General features: G+C 42.7%; 1 protein-coding gene across 13 annotated transcripts in view; it reads right to left on the bottom strand.

The window, feature by feature from the left end:
- Window positions 1-21,629, bottom strand: part of SUN1 (Sad1 and UNC84 domain containing 1) — a 31,475-nt gene extending 9,846 nt beyond the window's left edge. For 2 of the 13 annotated variants that reach the window (XM_064725630.1, XM_064725633.1), the window contains exons 1-9: window positions 15,576-15,715; window positions 10,977-11,073; window positions 5,243-5,434; window positions 4,724-4,914; window positions 3,639-3,665; window positions 3,355-3,549; window positions 1,561-1,683; window positions 510-593; window positions 58-168 (exon numbers count right to left, since the gene is read on the bottom strand). In XM_064725630.1, the coding sequence (XP_064581700.1) occupies window positions 58-168; window positions 510-593; window positions 1,561-1,683; window positions 3,355-3,549; window positions 3,639-3,665; window positions 4,724-4,914; window positions 5,243-5,434; window positions 10,977-11,053 (1,000 nt within the window). In that variant the 5' untranslated portion in view covers window positions 11,054-11,073; window positions 15,576-15,715. Of the gene's footprint in view, window positions 1-57; window positions 169-509; window positions 594-1,560; window positions 1,684-3,354; window positions 3,550-3,638; window positions 3,666-4,723; window positions 4,915-5,242; window positions 5,435-10,976; window positions 11,074-15,494; window positions 15,716-16,958; window positions 17,073-17,524; window positions 17,638-21,610 lie in introns of those variants that run through there. The other 11 variants (XM_064725636.1, XM_064725641.1, XM_064725632.1 and 8 more) reach the window with 10 other exon arrangements.
- Window positions 21,630-22,716: the final 1,087 nt, after the last annotated feature.

The following is a 22,716-nucleotide window of genomic DNA, read 5'->3' as shown; positions in this document are numbered from 1 at the left end:
ATTAACATTGTGAGATTGCGATGCAAAATAAAAGCAAACAAAAATATCCAAGTCAACCTGCAGAAGAAAAGGTGTGCCCAATGGTCCTTGCTACCCTTTTAGCCCATGAGGACCGCATGTGGTCTGTGGTGTACATTTCAAGATGTTTCTTCCCTTTACAGTCATCACCTGTTGGTTGTGGTAACAGTTGATTAATGGGATAACGCCAGGATGAAGTCAAGATCTGTTATAAAATAACCTGAACAAATTTATCTCACATCATCAGTTATCAACCCAAAACCTGCTAAGCAAACTTCATAAGCAAGTTTCAGGGAAGGAAACTTCAGGGAAGGAAACTTCCTGGGGAAATACTACAGTGCACCAGGGGATCACCATCCTCCCACACTGAAGTTGCAAACCAAACATTTACTTTGTAGCTCCCACAGTGTCAGGGGCTGTGTGCTGCTACTACTACAGCAACCACCTGGTGTAGAGCCCAGGACTGAGACTGCATCAATCTCTGCACTTACATATTGACTCCTCATTCACACCAAGGTGACGATCTTCTCTGTAGAACTCCTTTACATTCATGCTTCCACAGTAGTCTGAGTGAGCTGCAACACATCCAAAAAGCACACACAGATTCTGATTATCAAATTCAAAGCCTTTCATAGACACAGATTTTAGCTAAACTGGCTTGGTTCACTAAAGTCAGATTACTCTAAGGAAACCTGGAAAATGATTGAGGAAGAAGCCGACTCTGTAATAATCTTGTTCCTTCTTTAAATATCAGGGGGTGTCAGTTCCAAAAAATCCTTCTGCTTCTTTTCAGATAGCAAAGTTTATAAAAAAAAACCAAAAAAACAACAACCAACAACCCCTCATCAAGTACGGCCCTGCTCCCAACATTCCATCAAATGGGTCAGTCATTCATTACATATTTGTGCTGATTTTAACAAACTTGTTACAAGAAGGAGAGAGAAAGCATTAGGAATTATAAGGCTCTGAGCAGAGAGGAGGAGGAGAGCAAAGTTCTACTCACATGCAAAAATCAGTTCCCTTCTGCCTATGGCAATTTAACTACACTTGCAGAGCAGGTATGATAGAAGAGAAAGGACCAAAGAAGAAATGAATATTTTCAGGGAAAACAAGATGTGCTCTAAAGTAGTGCAGAGTGATGAGAGCAGTCTGAGTTTTGCAAGACAGATCTAAACAAGCTTTAAGTGCACAGCAGGTTTAAGGGTGATAAGAGAGAATGAAAGACATTGAAAAGTTAGAATTTGATACTATCACCACAGTTTTTAAAAATCAACTTAAGTTTCTCAATTCAAAAACTACTCTCTACCACTTCCTAATGAAATCAACATGAGGATCTCATATAAGGGAATCTTGATACTTTCAAAACAGGAAAGGTATGAAAAGTGTAGCACAAGTGCAATAAAAACTGAGAAAGACAGGAGCCAGCCAAAAGACCATAGAAGAAGAACACCATCGTGCCAAAGATGAAGACCAGAAGAAAAAAAACCCAGTACACACACTCTGTCTTTGTTTGCAGACCAAGGAAGACAACTGAAAAGGTACCTTTATATTCATAACTCAGCTTCAGCAAAACCATTTGAAAGAGTTGCACTAATAGTGATGCAAAAGATGCTGCAGTATTTTTGACCAATCGTAGAATCTTACTCATGTAGAAATATGTTCCTCCTATTGAAAAAAACAGTGTGAATACAAATTATTCATCCGTAGAAATATGTGCTTCTGTTCTCTGGTCACCATTAGCTTGTGTAAGAGTGAGGGCAAAGCAGGGAAAGCCTTTAGCCAAGAGTATGACACTTCAGAAAGTGTGGTTTGAAAAGTCTGGGTGTATTAGATATTGCATGAAAGCTTTTGTAAGAATTGCACACCCTGGACAATGACTTCAAGGCAAAATGTGGAACCTCAGCAAGAACAGCTTTGCTTAGTGAGAGTGCAGAACTCTAAAGAACAATGAATTCCTTGCTTATGGAACTCAGGATTCCTCACTGATGTGAACTGCTGCTCTTGATTTTGGGGTCACAGTTCCAAAGAGACACTACAGGGTTATTCTGGATTTGAAGGAGCAAGGACTGCTCACCATCTTTCCTGCTGTTACATCAGAGGAAGTTCCTACAGAGGTCTGCCTGAAGTGCTAGAGACACACCCTCCCCCAGAGCCACAGGAACAAAGCCAAAATCCACCACTGCCACTGTTCTAGACCCAGTCACATCCCAAAACCCTGCCATTACTGTGTGCCTTTCCCCACCCAAACACCCTCAAAGTTTGACTCAAACTCCTAGATTAAAGTTCAGAGGAATGTACAAAGATGAGGAAAACTCTTGTGTGAATGCAAACTCAGAAGTACAGAAAGAGTTTTCATGCAGTGCCACTTTAAGTGGTTGACTGTTCAAGTCAAAAGAATTCCACCCTGTGCTACACACTAACTAAAAAGAAATACTTAAGTATTTGAAGTCATATCATATAGCTCAAACAGACTAATTCCTTTTTCTTGTACTGAAAACAAACTTCATTCAAGACTTAACAAACCCACAAAATTCCACAACTGGCTCCTTTCTAATTCAAGGTCATTAAGGAAACAAATTCTCTGTGGTAACTGAGGACTAGAAGTAATCAAGAAACTCCAGGTGCAAGAGGCAGGCAGACATGGGCAAGACAATGAGGAAAACAATCCACTGAATGGAGATTGTCTTGGAAAGGCAGAATCTCATTTATACAGACTCAACTTTTCAAGCTTTAGGAATGTAGTCTCTAGAGTGACTGTTTGGAATCAGTTTTTCCCTTTGGAGTTCAATTTTTTCATGTAGTTGAGGTTTAGCTTTTAGAAACACTATAAAAAGCTCCAAGGTTAAAAGAGGAGGAAAAAAGGAAGCAGAAAGTAGAAAGCCCTTTCAGAGACTCCCTTGATAAAACAAACCCTGCAAAGTAACAATTCTGCTCAACCTTGAAAGTTCAAATCACATGAGGGATAAAAAATTGTAAACCAAAAAGCACAGGAAGTTTGTATCTTAGAAACCATGACCAAATATTTCACAGGCAGAGCCACACAGATCTGATGTCAGATTAGGAGACTTACAATCAGCGCTGGCTGGCCAAATAATTTTATAACTTAAGATACCAGGGCATTTGAATTTTGTAATTGTTTGATTTCTACAGCAGCACTGAAAATCAGCAGATTACTATATATCAGAATCTGACAAGTACATAAAATTTCAACTGATACAGAAAAAGGCATTTCAAATAAAAGCTGATCTCTAGAATTCGGTTATTGGCAAGTTCATCAGGGTCAGACAGATGCTTAAATGACACTGTAGAAATGAAATACAATAGAAAGTAACTTACTAGATGCATGTTTCTGGCTCCTGTCCCTGGTGTAGATCCTGGAGGATGGCACATGGGAAGCTGAGTAGGCAGTGAGGACCTCCTTCCTCTCTGACAGCATGCTGCAGTCACTGCACGTGTAGCCGTTCAGCGTGGGCTGCAGCTCCGGGGCTGCAATGCCCCCATTGCCCTGCAGCAGCACCGTGGTGTCACTGCCTGCAACACAGCACAGCACCATGGCAGCACTGCCAGCACCCGGCCTGTCACACACAAACTGTGGGCAAGGAAAGGCAAAGTCTGCTTACCTTTGGGGTCACCTTCTTCATCAAGGCCTGCAAACGGAAAAAAAGAAGAAATTGGTCCCAAATATAAGAAAGACCTGAATTGAAAGAAAGTCTGTTTATGGTTAGCATTTAACATTTTGCAGCCCATCAGAGAAACACCTATCCAGACCTTACTGTAGTAGGGTAATAGTTGTGAAAATCATCCCATCACAGAAGGGGCAGGCAGAGCAACATGAATGCCAACTGCACCTTGACTTAGTTCCCACAAGAAGTTAAAGCAGCTAATTACTGCTAACAATGTTTCAGAAACATTGTTAGCAGTATCAACTACTTTGATTCTACTGTATTTAAAATTCTGCTTTAAGAGCCAGGTTATCTAAAATTTAGAATGGGTTCTACCAAGATGGACACAATTCTTCCCACTAGGACTCTGGGAAGGTCACAAGTATTCTGACTGGAAACAAAGAGTCTGAATTGGGAGACAGAACAAATTGCTGAGCTGGTTGTACACAATGCTTCACGTAGACAATACTTTATATAGACAACTCCCATATTTTATCTTCATGGAAGAGAAAAGGTTCCAGGAAAAATACATTCTGGTATAGTTAAAAAGCCAAACCAGCCAGCCAAATACAAAAAACCTTTTGGGAAATTCTGAAATGCCACTAATTTGAAACTTTCATCTCGAGGTATGTTAAAAAGAAACACATTTCTGCCTACAAACAAGTAAGACAATGCTTTGCCTTTGACTTTTCAAAAACAAGTTATATGTTTACCATTCTTTCAATACAGAACTCAGTGTACATTTTGAAGAAAGCACAGACAGGAGATAATTATGGCATTGCATCACAGAAGTGTTTATGTTTGCTGGCATAGTAACTTGACTGTGAATGTCTTGACATTAACCATGCCAGTAAATCAAATTTACACACTGGACCATGTATTTCCAGTGGGCATCTTAGCAAGCAGACCCCTAGAGATGAAGTGCAAATGCTCACATGTTTGGGGATAGGGTGGACAACAGGTGATGCAAAGATCATAAATTTATACACACCAAGCCAAACAGTTTGCACAGTTTGATACAAGCAATAGCAATTATTGCCTACCCCAGAAATGATCAACTTCTGTCTGTTCCCGAATCAGAGACTCATCCAATACAGTGGATATCATTGATGTATCACTGGCATGGCTATTGAAACTGCTCTGGCTAAAAATAGATGAGCTGGACAGATTTTTCCTTGGCACATGTCTTCCACTGCCAGACTGCTTGCTCACACTTCTGCGCTGCTTCGCCACCCTAGGAAACAAAGGCAAGTGAGACACAGCACTAAAGACATTTCTGTCACTCTCTCACTTTATTAATAAATGAATTAACAGTCATTTCAACACTGATGTGACTAAACAGAGCAAACAAGGTTTAAAAGGAAGTCCTCACCTTCAAGCACCTATAATTTGACAAAGATGCTTGTAAAAATTTGTCATTGCAAACCACATACTGAACATAAATTTCAGAGTATGGCAGCAAACACCAAGAACAAAAAAAAAGACCTGTAGGCAACCTTTCTGCATTATTGTGTTCCAACAATAAGACTCAGGATTTACTAGTGATGAGTAAAAATGCTTACTTAGACTGATCCCTGAAGGACATGTTTCCAGCATAAGAGCTGTCATGAAGGGAATCACTCTGTCCATCATCTGATTTACTGTATCCTCCAGCAGCCAACCGTAAACTACGCCGTGACATTCTGGGTGAATCAAACACTGGATCTATTTTGTTCTCAGTCTCAAAATCCAAAGCAGATGAAGAATAACTCGAACTGTAGTAAAATAAGAACAGCAAAGTTACTGGGAGAATTTTCAACCTGGTAACAAACAGGTTTTTCAAGCTAGTCCAAGTTTCCATTAAATGCAGTTTATTTGGGGCTATGGTACAACCCCCACAAGATATACCAAATAATACCCAAATAATCCAGATATATGCAGATATTCAAAGTTCTCCTAGACTATTCATATTACCAGTTCTACAACTGAAAGCAAATCACAGAAAGAAAAAACCACCATGGAAACCACGAATGAAGTTTAGCCAGAGCAAGCACTCATTCTTTTGGGACCAATTTGAGAGTAGAAGCCATTCATGACACAGTTTCTTCACCATGCCTAGAAGCAAATTAAAATTGACACACTCCAAGTTGCAAGGCAAAGATTAATTTTCAGTCTAAGTTTATTTTTGTCAATTTTCTGTTTGCGAAGTCCTTGTTTTGAGAACTGAAGATCCATATGCCACATTACCCTGAATTTCCACCTCTCAACAAGTAGGAACTTCCTCCGTTTAAGATACTTAAAGACTTCCCTACTTCAGCTATTTCAGTTTTACAACCATTACTTGCTTTTAAAAAAGTGGTTTAAAAGTATTTCCTAATCTAATGCAAACCATTAGAAATACTTAAAACTCAGAATTAACAAAAAAATATTTAGCGACTTCAATTTGTTTTTCTCCACAGCGGCAAGTTTACACATAGATAGCCTTCATGTCATTACCCCAGGAACTCCACATTTCAGCACGTGATTCTCTCAGAGCCTCCATGAAAACTTACAGCAAAGACAAAGCAGCAACACAAGGCAAACACAAACAGATCAAGCTGAGGAGTCTGTAAGAAATACATTTACCAAAGCAGAAGTTCAGCCTAAAGCAGAATTGTCATACTCCCAAGCAAAGGAAACATTCAGTTATGTAAGCGAGCAGAGGCTGCTGGCACAGGGCACTGCACACAGGCTCAGCCCTGTGACCCACAGCATCCAAATGCTGAGTGCTCTGGGCCAGCTTCCATAAGGGCTCTGTCCCTTCCTGGGCACAGGGATACAGAGATGTAACAGCACTTCAGTACTCCTGGAGGCTTTGTTTGATTTTTTAAAAGAGATAAGCAAAGGACTGTTTATGACAGCAGCTCTTTCTCCCAAACAAAAACAAACAAGCAAATTAGATCTGAATGAGTAGATTCTGCTGTGCAATCTGTATTTGAAATGGAAGCTTTCCCTTTAAAAATGCATACAAATAGCTACTATAAAATGTACTTGTGTAAAAACGACTTAATGGAAATAGTTTTCTCACACCATCATTAAAGATCTCATAACATCACAAAGCAATAATATGGTAAGTATTGTACTGCTTCAGCATGAAATTAAGTTAGCACCAGAAGGCCTTGAAACTACACTTACAGCAATGATGTAATTCTGACAAGGTGGTGCTTTTGAAATCAGTTTCTTTATTACTCCTCAATACAAAGAAAAGTAGGTAAAATGGGGCTGTCAGAGCATGTCAACTTCTTTTGGTTAAAAAACCCAGACAACACACTGCTGGGAAATATCTCATGGCTCCAAAACCAGCTGGGCATTCAGCCCAAAAGATCAGACCAGAGTCTGTCCAAAGTAGCTGCTTCTATGGCCCAGAGTAGAGAGATTTGGTGGCAGGGCTTTGGCTCTGTGTGCTGGATCTCTGCTCTGCCCTGATAACCCTGGCACGAGCAGTGCAAGCCTGTGCAAGGCAGGAAAGAGCCTCAGCACAACTTAACAAACCCAGCATATACACTAAATACATTAGGCTTGTTAATCCTGCCTTTCATTTGGCTGGAAGAGAGAGAAGAAATAACATGTTTTCTCATGTACTCAACCAATTGTAGACTAAAGAGTTTAATTTTTAGTTTTCAAAAATGCTAAATATAAATGACTCATACTCTGACAGATATGAAGAGAGCATTGGGTTAAATGTGGCTCCTCTGCTGTTTTTCTGAAAGGGTCAGAGCCACAAGAGTTTTCTATTGAGTCCCTCCCTAAACAGTTGTTTCAGAACTCAGTTTTGCTATTTACATTTGCCACTATGCATTTGCCTTTCCTCGTCTTCACCCCACGTTTCTTACAGACACTCAATTCACAAGAACACAAAGTACACAGAACAAACTGACAGCTGTGACCAGCCTCAATTTGTTTCTGTTTATGAACACTTGCTGTTACCAAGTATCTCAATGAGCGTTTATATCAATGTGGGTTGAATAAATAGTTAAAAGTTGAGCTCTACTATCTAAAAAAACCCCAACAAATCACCATGGAATCTTTTTAACAAAAGGGGCTTGTCTCTCACTTATGCAGGGCAATAATTCTTTTCACATTATCAGTTATCTGGCAGCAGGACAGTACCTAGAAGTCTCCTAACTTGCCATTTCACTTCCCATGCTTTGGAATGCAGCCTTGTTTCTTCCACAGGAAAGACTACAGTAAAACCACAGACCTTCCATTCAAGGGCCAGAAATGAACCTGTGCATTGAAGTCCTGCTATGCAATATGTGCAGCTAACCAAGAAACACCTGAAGGTGGGATGCACCAGCCCACACTCCTGGGTAACCCCTGCTAACAGGGAGGACTGGTTCCCTGCCCAGCAAACAGCTCCCATGGCTGCTGGCAGAGCTGGTGACTGGCTCTAATCTTACATTTCCAGTTTCTTGATAACTCCCTCACATGAGCTTCTACAGAGTAAGAATGTCCCAGACTTCAGGTTATTTTTCAAGTAAGCAGAATGAGAATGAAGTCTGCCAATTTTAGCATGCCTATAGCTTGTCTGAAGGACCTGAAGTGTCATTTATTTATAAATACTCCTTGGAATGGAATGGGCAGTGATGTTCTTGGCTATCCAGGATAACAGGTACATGCAATACACCCAGAGAACTACAACTGAACAGACATCTCCTAACATGGACAGACATACAGGCAATACAAAAACATTCACAGGCTTCCTAACCAGGGGGCATTACTTACATTAAGTGACCAAGGACACTACCTTGAATTGTTTAGTTATTTCTTCAGTCAGATCCAGAACATACGTAAAAACCTCAAAGGATTTTATTCAATTACTGTGCAGAAAATTACATCCCAGTTGAATGCTCTGACACAGAAAATCAAACCAAATTCTTATTGATTTAACCCATATTTGTGAAGAAGTGTTAAAGCCACCCAAACTGACAACACAATTCAAAAGATGATGGTGACTAAAAAGAAAGATCAGTCATAAGAGTGGGGTGTAAATTGCATGTTGACAGCTGGGTGAGATTCACAAGTTTGACTTGCATTTGGAGGAGGATAAAGATTATTTAGGTATCTCAGTTAAATGCTTTTCTGATTTGGGCTGGAGGAGTAGAAGCACAAAGCAGAAGCACTACAGCTATGAACACACAGTGATTCCAGTGAGTATTAATATAAGTTCTATTAATAAATCATAGCCAACTCTATTAATAGCTTTGTGGTATCAAACTTCACTGTACTGCTTCCTGCAGGGCTACATCCCAAGCCAATTTCTTTAAAGAAAAGATTCTGTAAAAATTGAATTGTCAAAGGCAGAATAAATCAGATTAGAATATAAGCAAAACAAACACAGGTGAGGGGTAAGAAAGAAAAAATTTCAACATGAAAATATTTCTGATTAGCAATTTCCTCAGATCTTCAAATATTGTTTGACCCAGAGGAGGAAGAGCTACAATAACAGATGTCATTCTGCACATACAGAGCAAGCAGAGGCACAGCAAGAGTCTGCACAAGAGACTGTGATTTACTCTCCTGACACCCTGAAAGCAGTGTCCCATCAGTGTGCCAGGTAGTTTGCTCCCATTATTTTAACATTTGGGGCTTCACACAATTCTAAAGAAAGAGCTTGCCAATTCTTCTTTTCTACACAAGGAAGAATTGCAATTAATTAATTTCAACCTAGTTTAACTATACTGGCCTTCATTAATTGTTATGAAACTTCATCTTACCCAGCTCTATCCATTTCTATGGATATGCCATAGAAACAGTTTAACACAGTGAAATGGCAAGCTGGAAAGTTTCAAGGCATATAACCCCTGCACAACTTCTCAGTTTTGCAAAGCATTCTTCATTTATGCAGCAAGACAAACACTCAGTTGTCCCCTAAATAAACCCCAAAGTCATAATTAAATATCCTCCAGATGTCCCATAGGATTTATCATTCTGCATCTTCCTTTCTACTTGCCCACTGTTTCACTGGTTGCGAATTTTGGACAAGAATACCACAGGAGTTTAACCTGTCAGGAGCTACAATATTTCAGCCAATCTCTAAGGGACATTTGCAAACAAAGGTAACTAAACTCAGTAATACAGAAGTGAAACTGCTGCTGGATACAAGGCATTTCATTGCCCAGCATGCTTTTCTCGAAATTAGAAAACCCACTTGTATATAACCAACATTTTACCAATAGTTTTTCGTAAAATTCAGGCAAAATTGCAATTGAATTGATGCAACACAAAATATTGTTACATTTGCAACACTAAAATGTTACATTTGCAACACTACTGACATTAGGCTATAGCTAAAAAAAAAAAAAAAAAAGAAGCCATGATTCCCAAGAGAAAATGTAAATGCACTGTTTTGGAGCACACAAAAGAAGAGAATTAACTCAGTAATCTCTTAATGCTACAGTTTTGCCAACTTCTGTTTTATTGGCAAGTAGCCAAGTATTCTCCTATCTCGATAATGGATTTTAATAATAACGCATAATAACGACGTACAGAGGGAACACAAAAGCAAATCTCATACTGCATCCTAACAAACAATCATTTTTTAAAACTTAAAATTAGCTAAACCAATAACTCAGATCACTGATATACATCTCAACAGCAGGAAAAGCTCAATAGATTAGAACAGCAACAATCTGCTACATTAATAGTAAAAAACTCAAAATAGCATCACAACACTTAGATTCTGAATACACAATACAAAAACTACCAAACACTACACTTAGTTTCTAGAAAACTGAAGTGATTTAAGCAAAACAAAAATACAAGAAAAAAACAAGATCATTAGAAGATACAAAAAAAATACAAGGAAAAGCAAGTTGATTAGAACACAGATTTTACATTCACCCAACAAGCAGCTTTGCTAAAAGAAGTAATCAATATTTTCCTTCCAGCCAAGTCCCACACTAGCAGCAATGAGTGAGCAAAAATCAGTGGTTTAAAGTGAAAGTGGTCCCAAGTACAAAAGAAAGCACACACCAAAGTTACAAGACACCAAACATCGAAGAATTTTGAGGACTTCTGTATTTATAGAAATCCAGCAGCAGTTGTAACTAGGCGGACACAAGTTATTCATAGCAACTAATAAACATTGAGTCATTGTCTTAGTCATTGTCCTGTCAGTTCAACACTTCTTCCCTCCAGTTAGGACACAGCATTTCAAACCAGATTAGAAAAAGCCCACTTCTTCAAAGAAGTCAGCTACTTACCATGAAAGCTCAAGTGTCCAGTGAGCAACATTGAGAACAGACAGTTTGGCTACAAGAAGAAAAGGGTTCTCACCTGAGTGCATATGTATAGCCAGTGTTCTCTGGCAGACATTGGGGAGGGGTGTACGTGTGTAGACGTGAAAAGTCCATGGTGACACTTTCAAATCATACTGTAAAAGGTGAAAATAAAGTAATGCAATGACTTAAAGTTGCATAAAGTCAATCAAGGAGCCCTTGCACTGTTCAGCCTGTGTTATTAAGCATTGAATAAAAGAACTATTACCAGAAACATGGAGCTCTCAGTGGTGGAGTAGTATTGCTGCTAGTGCCAGGTATCCCTTACCATTACAGCAGGAAGCTCAGGGTATTTCTGGCTGGGACCTTCTTTGTGATACCCTACTTTCAGCTGTTTCCAAGTTCCCTGGCTCAGTTATGAGCCAAACTCTTATCACAACCAAATTACACTTCCACAGGAACCATGTTATGTTGGTATCCCCTGAAGAACCTACGTATAAAAATCTAAAGAACCAGGCAGCCATGGTTCAGAGATCTCCTCAAAATGTGTTTTGCTTTGAGTGCCCTCTGAGCCAGGCACAGGCTGCTCTGTGCACCAGCTAAGGATAATGCAGATGAAACTTGAGAAAGTTTTTACATATAGTCAAATCATTTTACTCTAGCACTTTTGAATACCATCCCCTAAGCAGTGAGGGAGTATCCTTCATCTCACATAATTTATTCCTGTCATTAAAACCACTGAACACACACCCTAGCAAAAGAGCCAACTGCAAAGTGACTCATAGGTTGGAATTAGGCACATTTTCCAGAGTGCCATCCACTTCCAAAAAAACAAACCCAAAGCCAAAACTAACAAATCAAAACCACCCAAGTAACATTTGTAAAACTTTCCATGGGGTCTTTGAAAGGTATTATAGCTTTCAGAAGAAAATAAAAACTGATGTTGTCGTATCAACAAACTTGTAGAGCTGCAGGGGTGACTACTTGTGGTACTATGAACAATTTTGACTTTCAAAGTATTGGCAAAAACCCTTCAGCCCACCTCAATTTTATTAGTCAAATAAAATTTTTAATTTTGCAGAAAAGATTCTTGGATATAGCTGATTTGTAGTTAACAAACAGGGATCTGGCTATTCTGGATTTTCATGGTTAGCACGGCAGAATCCTGGCTACTTGCAGATTATCTATGGCTCATGTTTCAACAGCAGTGAAAGATATTCCACACATCTGTGATGACATATCTGAACCAGGATAAAAATATCCCCAACCAGTTTTCATAATCATAACATCAACAAGCATCTCATTTTGGAGATGCACTCTCCTATGCTGAAATAAGAGTTTTTATTTTGTACAGCTACATATGCATAAGAAATGGGGACAAAAAGCAGGTACAGGCAAAGGAGCTCAAAAGCAATCTGTGCACGTAACATTAAAATGCTCTTAGTCAGTCTACCTGCAGCCTCCAAATCCCGAGGTCAGTAAGGCAGAAGGGTATTTCCATGACTACTGAAGACTTAAAAATAATAAAACTTCCGGGCCTAAGCATTGTAGCTTCCTGAATCCAAGCACCTCCCATGCAAAGTGGAGTTAATGAAAAATAAGGTCTCCTGCTATTTACTTTTTTTTTTTTGTATTACAGAAAACACATTTCCATTAAGTGATCCTCTACACTCACTTCATTTGCCCCAGAGCCAGAATGTTTTTACTAACTTGTATATAAATTTATTGTTTGTTTACAGGAAGCTTAAATCAGTAGTGCGGAAGTATTAGCAAAGCAGCCTCATTCTTTTGCTAGAGTGAGCAGCAAATTCTGTTGGAATATGTAACAACTGCTGCCTTACTTTATCAACAAACAGGAGCTCAATTTAGCACATAGGAAATGGGGACCAGAGAGCAATGGCTCACCAGGAACAGAATGGAAATATTGTGAATTTCAAGATGAGGGATGCTGATAATATCAGAGAGCACTTGTATTAAAAAATAGCAAAACAGGTTTTTCAGACATATGCCTACTGAAGCTGAAAACTATGATTAACGTTGATCTGCTTGAATTGGTTCATGCCAATAAAGATTTTTAACCCTCAAGGTAGAAAAACTTAGTTCAGTTTCCGCTGGGGTTGATGCGCGTGCTTAGCACGCATCATTTCATCATAAAAACTATTTTTTAACTGGCAACTCAGTTGCTAATCCTTCTGACACCCAACAATATTTTCCCACATGGAAAGCTCAGCTATGCCAGTGAGCTTTGAGCAGCTCCCCAGCTCCTCCCTGTCTGCACTGCCCATATGGGCAGGGCAACGGCTGAGTTTGAAAAACAACACGTTGGCTCAGTTTCTGCCCTGTTCTTTTCCCCTTCACCACCAGTTCTCTCTCTACTTGATTTCCGAATAAATCACATGCTAGAATATAAACAGTATTTCTTATTTGCTAAGGTTTTAATTGTATCATTAAGTTATTAAGATAAAAGATGTGCTTGACAAAGGCAGTGCAAACTGCAAAGCCTCCAAGGTACTGAGGCGCAGGTCTATGAATAGCTGGGTTTCACAGCACCCAGCTCCCCAGTGAGGATATCAGGTTTGCCATCTAAACACCACACTTAGAAATCACTCCTGGAAGATTCAGGGGCTTGGTTTGATTCACTGCTTGTCTGATGCTCTAAAATTAATTCTGACTCAGGAGGAGAAATCTCTACTCAATTTTTCATGGCAACAAAACAAGCTTAACTGACTTAAGAATTTGAAAGTCATCTTCAGAGATGACCACCACCATTTGCAAAACTGGGCATCTAGAATTCACTATGAAACTGGATTTTTTTCAGGCCTGATTTTTACTTCAACAGCTTAATCTTAGTTATCCACCTCTTCAAAACAAATGATCAACCCAATTTATTTAGAAATATTCTACATCTGTATTACAAAACAGACACAGGGTGGGTGTAGGACATTGACTCACTCTAATTTGTTCACTTGTGTTTAACAGCACTCCACCTTACACATATAATCTTCTGATTTATGAAACTTTCATACACAACTGGAACAGAAAGAGACATGCTAATAAAATATTTTGAAAATCTTTATTCGCAAAACTAGGCAGAGAACCTGAGAGGTAAGCACTGTACTTAGTTCCAGTTTGAACACTTCTGCTTTAGTACCCCAGATCTGTCTGCACTCAGTTTCATGGAGTCTTTTAGTCTCAGCTTTGTTGCAGATTACCAGGCCCAAACTCTAAAATTGCCTTTTTCCCTTTTGTAGAAGCCCACAAACATCTGCTCCTAATACTAAGGTATGTATAGTGCAAGAACCAAGCCTGTAGTTGTATAAAAGCGCAGTAATAAGAGCACTTTGATAAGACAGTGAATTACAGGGAAGCACACAGTTCCACTGGAATGCCTCAGCCTACAAGCCAACATCCAAGTTCCTGCAGAGGGGACAGCTGGACTATTTGCCTTGTTTTGGGAAGCAGACACAACAGTCATCCTAAGCACAATCTCTCCCTTGCAATTAAACTGAATCTGTGCTACAATAAATCAGCACAGCAGAAGGGCGGGAGAAGACAGATTGTGACCGTCAGGAACTCCTGCAATCAGTGCAGCAGAATTTACCTGCACACAAGCCCTTGGCTGTCTCCTAAGGACTTTGAAGCTTCTGAGTGACATAAGGCTGCACCACTAGTTCAAACAAAAGCTTATCTGACAGTCACTTATCACAATCAGGGAGCCTCAACAAAGTCCTAGCACCATGGCAGCAGGTTCCTGGCTTCCAGGAAAGATGATGAAATGCTCCACGAGAGGCCTTTTTGCACAGAAGCATCACAAGGCAGGGGGAGCAGCACCAAACCCTGACCGAGCACTACAAACACCTCGCAGGGACACAGCAAACCCTCACTGATGGCTTTTGGGGTACACAGACTTTTACCAACATACTGTCCAGGCAGTTCCTCATGAAAACCTTTGTAACAAAGGAAGTGGTTAATTGTCATTTCACAAAAGGGACCCTGGCAGAGTAGAAATGTTCACCAAAGTCTGTTAGACAATGAGAACATTGCCAAGACAGCATGTCTTATTTTTTTTTTGTTACAAGGGGTAAAAAAAATGATACAATAAAGTCTTAGATATTGGTAGCACTGCTTCAAATAGAACCTTTACTATCCTCACATTTTAAAGCCAAGTAAGTTTAAGTCACTATGACTTAACACATTTGATGCCACATATGTAAACAGATTTAGGCAAACTATCAATAACAATGAAACTGGAACATGCAAACTCCATCAGTTTCTGAGAGCAACCCATTTTTTACTTGTAATTTCAGTTATTTCATTCTATTATTCAGAATAACCAATAAAATCACTGTTTTTGGTTAAAGAACCAAAAGTACATATACTCCACAAAGGATGTTTCACCATAGCAAGTTAATCACTGGTTTAAACAGGCTGAAGAGCAAAGAGCTCCAAGCTAATCAACATTTTATTAAAACACACATTCACAAAATATTATTATTCCTTTAAACGAGCAACCCAAGAGCAAACAAACAAAAAACCCCCACAAGTAACAAAACCGATATTTGACACCAGACGTTACCATTGAGCATTACGGCACAGATCCCCAAACACAGGTGCAAAACCCAGGCACATCACAACACCGCACGTTCACACTGTGTACCTCTCGAAACGCTTTTTAAAGGGAGGGCTGACAAAACCCAGCCCCGCACTCAGGCGCGGTGAGAGCAGCAGCGTGCCGGTTCATTGTTTACACGCAGGGCCCCGCAGAGCGGCTCAGAGCCCGGCCCGCTCGCAGCGGGGCCTGGCCGGGCCCTGCGGCCGCGCTCCGCCATCCGCCCGGGCCGGGCTCGGGGCGCGCTGCCCGGCGGGCGGCACACGCCGAGACATCGAGCCCAAAATGGCTCCCGGCCCCAACAAAGCCCGCCCGGCCCCCGCGCTCCCCCGTCACTCGCCGAGTTTGAATTCACTGGAGGCGGCGGCCCGGCCAACCCCGCCGCCTTAACCCCTGCGGCTCCGACGGCAGCTCCGATCCCCAGCCCGCCGGCGCACAACAAAAGGCGTGTTTTGTTTAACCTCGCCCGTCACCTGCCCGATCAAACACCCCCGGTATCAGCGATCAAACTAAACCCCCACCTCTTACTCTGTACAAGCGACACCTGAATGCCTAAACGTCCACGCCTTATAAGCACCGAATTACAAGCAGTCAAGCACCGCAGATTTAAGGGTCTCTAAACACCACTACATTTACTAATAGAGCAATGTAAAAAGCCTGCTAAACTTGCCAATAAAACCTTCCCTGCAACTCACTTCCACAACATTGCTATGAAAATCAGCGACTAGTAATTCACCCCCATATGTAAAAGCAAGAATTAGACATTAAGATTCACTGGGAAAGTCAACAGAAGCATTAGGCTGGAATAGTCAGTTGCAAAGAAATGAAACAGAAACATCAAAAAAAAATTAGCAAATATTGGACTTCCTTTTTGCGTAATGTTAAACTGAAAACCAGATGGTGATATGGGGGGGCTGCAAATGCCGCAGAGACCCGGAATTTGCTGGCTAGTATTTTCCTTCCCTATAATATATTATAAACAATGTATTTATAAAATGTATTTTATTTTAACATAGTATAATGTTAAATAAGGCAACGTAAAATAAGGAACGCAAAATAAGGCAAACCAGATACTTTTTCTTCCCAGCAGATCTAAAACTTACTGGAACTGTCAGAAAACAGGTGCTGTCTCCAGTGTTCCTGACACTTCTACCCCTACGGTCACGGAAGGGCAGCCAAACGTGAACATGGCATGAGGAACTCAGCACTGTCACCTCAAAAGGAGCACAGCACTAAAATAGCACATTTTGCTGTAAAAACATGAGGAGTCGCTCACTTGGCGAGCAATGCCAAACTCTTCCACAGTAAACCCGTCTGTTAAACAACACTTTCCCGACAGAAGCAGCTGCCCTGAGGTGACAGCCGGGGGACAGCGAGGACAGGTCAGTGTACCTGTACCAGCAGAGCACGACACCCATCACAGCACGTTACCTTTGCACCAAGGCTCGGCAGCCGCGGCGAGCGCCGGCACCACCGCGCACCTATCAGCTCTTTCACAATCAGGGCAGAAAGCTGCAGGTTAGAGCTTCTTCTAACAAGGAAACCCTCCAGGTGCCAGGCCCAGAGGGACCGTGGTAGCTGATGTTTCTCTCTCCTCCCAGCCAACAGCGGCGACCGACAGAACTACGGGCTACCCAGCGGTCAGCGCCCGCCCCACGACTCCAGCCCGCGGCGCCTCACGCCCCGCTGCCTGCCCAGCGCCGCTGCCCGAGCCAGGGACACCGATCCCCCGCTCGGGGGAGGCCGCACACCCGAGACACCGCGCTCCGGGGGCTCCCACGCGGGCGGGCGGCCGACACACGCGGCCCCGGCCCGGCGGGAAGCGGCGGCGGGCGGGCCGGGGCGGGGGCGGGCGGGGGACGGGTAAGCGCGGGCGGGGGGCGGTTGGCAACGGCCGGGGCGGGCTGAGCCGCGCCGCCTCCAGCCCCGCGCTCCGGGGGCGGCCGGGGGAGCGCGGCCCGGCCCTGCGCGACGAGGAGAGCCGCGGCGGGGGTTACCTGGTGCCGGTGCAGCGAGGGAAAGGCAGAGCCTGGTGCCGGCGGCAGCGGCGGCAGCGGCTGAGATTGCCCGGGCCCCGCCCGCTTTGCCGGGGCCGCCGGGAGCCCCCGCCCCGCCCGCGCGGCGCGTGCCGGCAGCGCCCCCTCAGCGCCCGCCCCGCGCGGCCCCTCACACACGGGCACAGGGCTCCTCCTCCTCCTCGGGCCCCTCACACTCGGGCACGGGGCTCCTCCTCCTCCTCGGGCCCCTCACACACGGGCACGGGGCTCCTCCTCCTCGGGCCCCTCACACACGGGCGCGGGGCTCCGCTCCGCCTCTGCCACCTCCTCCTCCTCCTTCTCCTCCTCAGACCCCGCTCGGGCGCTGCCCCCGCCACGGCCGCCTCCTGCCTGGCCGCCTCCTGCCTCGCCTCCCCCCTCCGCAAAATGGAGCTGTGGGAGTTTCTGGAGCGAGCAGTGGAGAGGCGAGGAGTTAACTCAGATTTTCACTCTGTTGCTTTCTCACTGACTTTCCCTCCCAGTGTTTCCACTGTTTCCTTCCTACCCGGCCTTTTTGGGATTTTCCTTCTCTTTGATTCTCCCTCCTCCGCTAAGACTTTGGCACAGCACACCCTGTAGGACTGAAGCGCCTCTGCTCCGTGTGGTGCCCGACCCAATGTCACCATCGGGCCACAGATACCTCCGGACAGCCACACGGAAAAGAAATCAGAGAATGCTTCGGCTTGTCGCTGACCTTTAAGCCTATCTAGTTCCAACTCCCCTGCACGGAGCAGGGACACCTCCCACTACACCAGGTTCCTCCAAGCCCTGTCCAGCCTGGCCTTGAACGCTTCCAGGAATGGGGCTGGTTCTTGGCAGAAAAGAAACAAGCCCCATTGTTCAAACACTCGGGGAACGTATGCAAATACATTCCGTGTAAAGCCTATGCCTGAGTGACTTTTTTAAAGCCTTCAGTCTCCACAGTTCTCTTGTGAGCCCAGCTGGCAGGGATGGTGCAATGTCAGTGAATAGAATAAAGAATTTGTCACTTGGGAAAGGCTAACCAGGCCATAAGTTGTTATTTACTTGTATGTGAGAGAAATGACTCAGCTTGTTGTGAAAGACTGGCTAATAAATATGTAATTATCAAATAATCCAAATGTTTGGATACAAAATGAGAGAAGGCAGCTAATCCTTAAGAAACAGAAAATGCAAGATAAACACATTCACTTAAGGTATTAGCTGATATTGTTGTAGCACTGATTTTGGGCAATTCCTGTTTCTTTTAGAAGTGCTTTGCTCCAGCTATGTGACAGTTTTAGGATGCTGCAGCCAAAGCTGAGCTGACCCCAGTGACACTTGGAAGCCAGTGTCTGGTTTGGTCAGATGTGCAGCCCTGCACCAGTCTCCTCCTCCCTGCATATATGAGTAGTTTGCAGAATCAGTTTTCTTGCCACTCCTTCTCTTTCTGTACTTACTCCACACCTGTTTTCCTGTCTTAAGAGTAGATAATATTTAAAGGCTTAAGATATTCAGAGGAAAATCACCTCAGTTTAAATCTCCTTGAAATTCCTTGGTGGTGTGAGGCCAGGCCCTCTGAGGGGTGATTCCCACCCTGTTCCCTGGAGCCCAGGCAGGGCAGGCAGTGCTCAGCTCTGGCAGGACAAGGCATGTCATTCTCCCAGGGCACTGCCAGCTTCCCAGGCTGCTCTGACTTGTCCTGAGCAGTTGTTTTTCCATCACAGCCAGGCCAAGAGGCTGGATGGAGGATGATGGCTGAAGCTCAGTTTTCCCTCTACTCCTTAGCTATGAGAGGCAATAGAGTTTGTTTTGAGTTTCCAGGATTTAAGGGGAACTTGGTCAAATGTCCTGGTTTTGTTAAAACAAGCTGTGTACAGGGAGTTAATTTTTCCACATTTCAGAAGAAACTGCTCTGAGGCAAACAAAAATTCCTTCAAGATTTCTCAGCCTCAAACAAATTCTGAATGTAAAGCGGGCTGAAAATTTTATTAGCTAAGTTGAAGTGTGTAGAGAAAAATGGTCAGTAAGAAGAAAATTTGACCATATTAAAAATGTTCAATTTTTAACATTGTAGAGGGCAGTTAAGAATTTAGAGAAAAAGAGCTTAACTGATACCAGGTATGGGGAAACTGCAATGCAGGGCCAAACCAATCCAAGGATGATATTTCTCTAGTTTTCCCTTCCCTTCCCTTCCCTTCCCTTCCCTTCCCTTCCCTTCCCTTCCCTTCCCTTCCCTTCCCTTCCCTTCCCTTCCTTCCCTTCCCTTCCCTTCCCTTCCCTTCCCTTCCCTTCCCTTCCCTTCCCTTCCCTTCCCTTCCCTTCCCTTCCCTTCCCTTCCCTTCCCTTCCCTTCCCTTCCCTTCCCTTCCCTTCCCTTCCCTTCCCTTCCCTTCCCTTCCCTTCCCTTCCCTTCCCTTCCCTTTTTCCCACATTATTTCTCCCTTCCCACTATGATTCCCATTCCCAGTGCTCTCCTGCAGTCACACCTAGCAAATCTCTCGTGCTCCACATTCTGCTCCTTGCTATCAAAAGGGGCAAATCCTCATTCTGCCAAATGTGGCAGAAACCAGTGCAGCCAGGTGTTTCTGACTGGTGGTACTGGGCATGGCATGCTGCTGCACAGGATGGGACTGGTGACCTTGGCTGGGCAGATGATCATACATATGTAGCAGTATGAAAATCACCTGAGATATCTGTAAATCTGATTTCCTGTTCATTAAAGAAAAGGTTTCTCACCAGCTACATCCCTGTATGGTTAAGCTCAGCAGGGCCCTTTTCCCACACCCCTCAGCCAAAAGCATCCAGAGCAGTTGGGTTATCAGGTGAAGGGGGTGCAGAGCACTTCAGATCAGTTTTGTCCCTGGATCTCCATGGTCCTGCCTTACAGGGATTTCAGACATTAACAAGAAAAGCCGATTACACCCAAGGCAGGCGGGCAGAGCAGCCGCTCTCCTCACAGCTCTCATCTGCTGCTTCAGCTCAGCTCCTGCTTCTCTGGGGGATTGATCCCAGTAAATGGACACAAGCTTGTTAACTGTAATTTTTGTTGATCCTTCAGATGCCTAATAATGAAGATTTTTTTTCCTTTATTTTTCTTTCTCTCTTTTTAAAACATGGTTAGAGATTCACATGGAGGGCTGAGACAGAGCAGTCCATGATGTATCCAGCAGGACCAGCTCTGATCTCCTCTTCTAGCAAACAGTTGCTCACCTTCCCTTGCAGGGATCCTAACACAGATTCTGCAGATGAAACAGAGGCTTGGCTGCTCTCAAGCCACCAGTTGGCTTTCCAAAGCCAAGATGTTCCTTTATTTTTGGGGCAGTGCTCTGCTATGCTTGTGTGGTGCAGACAAGGGGCTTCCCCCAGCAAGACAAAACCTGTGCAATAGCCCATCAGAACTCTAACCTTCCTATATAGAACTATTATAGTACAATTTACTTATAATAAATAAATAAATAAATAAATAAATAAATAAACAAATAAATAAATAAATAAATAACTTCTACCATAATGACATAAATACCTGCTATGGTTATACTGTAGTATAACTGGATAGTTTTATCATAGTCTTATGTAGTAAAACAGTACTATGGACTATACTAATTCTTTCTGGTTTCTCTTGGTTTTAACTTATTATACCTTAATAGCTAAATTTCTCTGTGTAGAGATTAGATTAGATTAGAGCTGTGATCTGTTATTACAGCTATAATAACTTTGCAGTTGGAGCTGGAGGTCAGTGTCTGGGAGCAGGCTGCTGACACAAGCAGGGAGGTGCATTAGGGCACCTTCCTGTGGGCTCACATGACCCTGCAGGGCTGGACACCTGCAGAGAGTCTGCAATCTGCCAGACAGTTCCTGGAAATCTGCACATTGCCTGGATGGACTCACATGGAGGAGAAGTGGATGGATCTGGAGCACACCTAACCACCAGCCTCTCCTGAAATGCTCTCTGATGTAGACCCTGTCTCAAAGTTTAGTTATCTCATTTGTCAGTGCCCTCTCAATGTCTAATTAATTCAATCTATGTAAGGTAATTAACAAATATATAAAAAATTCTATATTCAGTTAGACAAATGCATGCACTTACCTAAAAACCTCTGTTTTGCTGAGAATCCAAGTCCCAGGATCCTGCACAGCAGATCTTCTGGCTTACAGGGACGAAGACAGAGGCCCAACTGCTCGTCACAGGAAGGGCAGGGCTAAAGGCTGCTTATCTAAAGTGCCTGAAAGTTTGAGATAACAGCTCTGCTCCCCAAAATTGCCTTAGCTTAAAAGTGACGTAATGCATATAGTGCCAGTGACATTCTGTAATGTGCATTAACTAAATCTAGAAAATATAAGAGCTGATCTGGCCAAACAGGAAAAAAACCCCAAAACATTTTAGTTGAGTTCCTACTGATCCAGTAAAAGATTGAAGATGAAAGTTGAATCTCAAAGAAAATGACTTCAGAATCCAGACTCATAAACCATCCACAGGAGACTCAATAACAGTAAATTTTTTGTAAAGGGATTTAAAAAATTTGGGTTATATAAGTTGAAATACAGTAAATTACAAGCAAGGTTAGCACATTGTCAAGTCCTACACCCAGAAGACCTAATAAAAGGATGTAGTGGCAGATCCCCAGTTTGTCACACACACACACACAAGATCAAGCTGGTGTTTAGCATGTCTCTAGAAGGACTATTAGAATTTTCATTTTAACAAGCTCTCCTGGCTCTGAAGGAAAAGCTGGTTTGTTAGATAATGTGGAGATTTTTCTTTGTGAGGCATCCCACAACGGACTGCTCTGAAAGATAACAAAATGTTCAACATATGGAGAAAAAAAAAATTCCCAGCCTGCTGAAGATATCAAGCTTGATGAATACTTCAGCTCTTACTATTTGTGTGCCAGCTTTAGAACATCTTGAAAAACTTTGACCAGATTCCATGTCAACCAGGAATGTTCTCTTCTCTCATCCCACATTTGAAGTTGGGTTTGCAAACATCTCTGCTTTAGATCACAAGAGTAATTAAAAGCACTTGACCAACATTTCTACTGCAGCTATCATGAGGTTGTTAATCAGTGGTAAAGAATCTACATTTTGTCAACATAAGAAGCTAAAAATATCATGCCTGTAGTAGTATCATTAAGTAGGATTTAATTAGGGGACTTTCAAGGGAACTTTACCATAAGAACTGGGTTCTTACTGCTG

Source organism: Zonotrichia leucophrys, chromosome 14 (assembly GCF_028769735.1).
Source record: "Zonotrichia leucophrys gambelii isolate GWCS_2022_RI chromosome 14, RI_Zleu_2.0, whole genome shotgun sequence".
NCBI classification, from domain to species: Eukaryota; Metazoa; Chordata; class Aves; order Passeriformes; family Passerellidae; genus Zonotrichia; species Zonotrichia leucophrys.
Note: the sequence above shows the minus strand (reverse complement) of the source record. Positions and strands in the feature narration are given on the sequence as shown.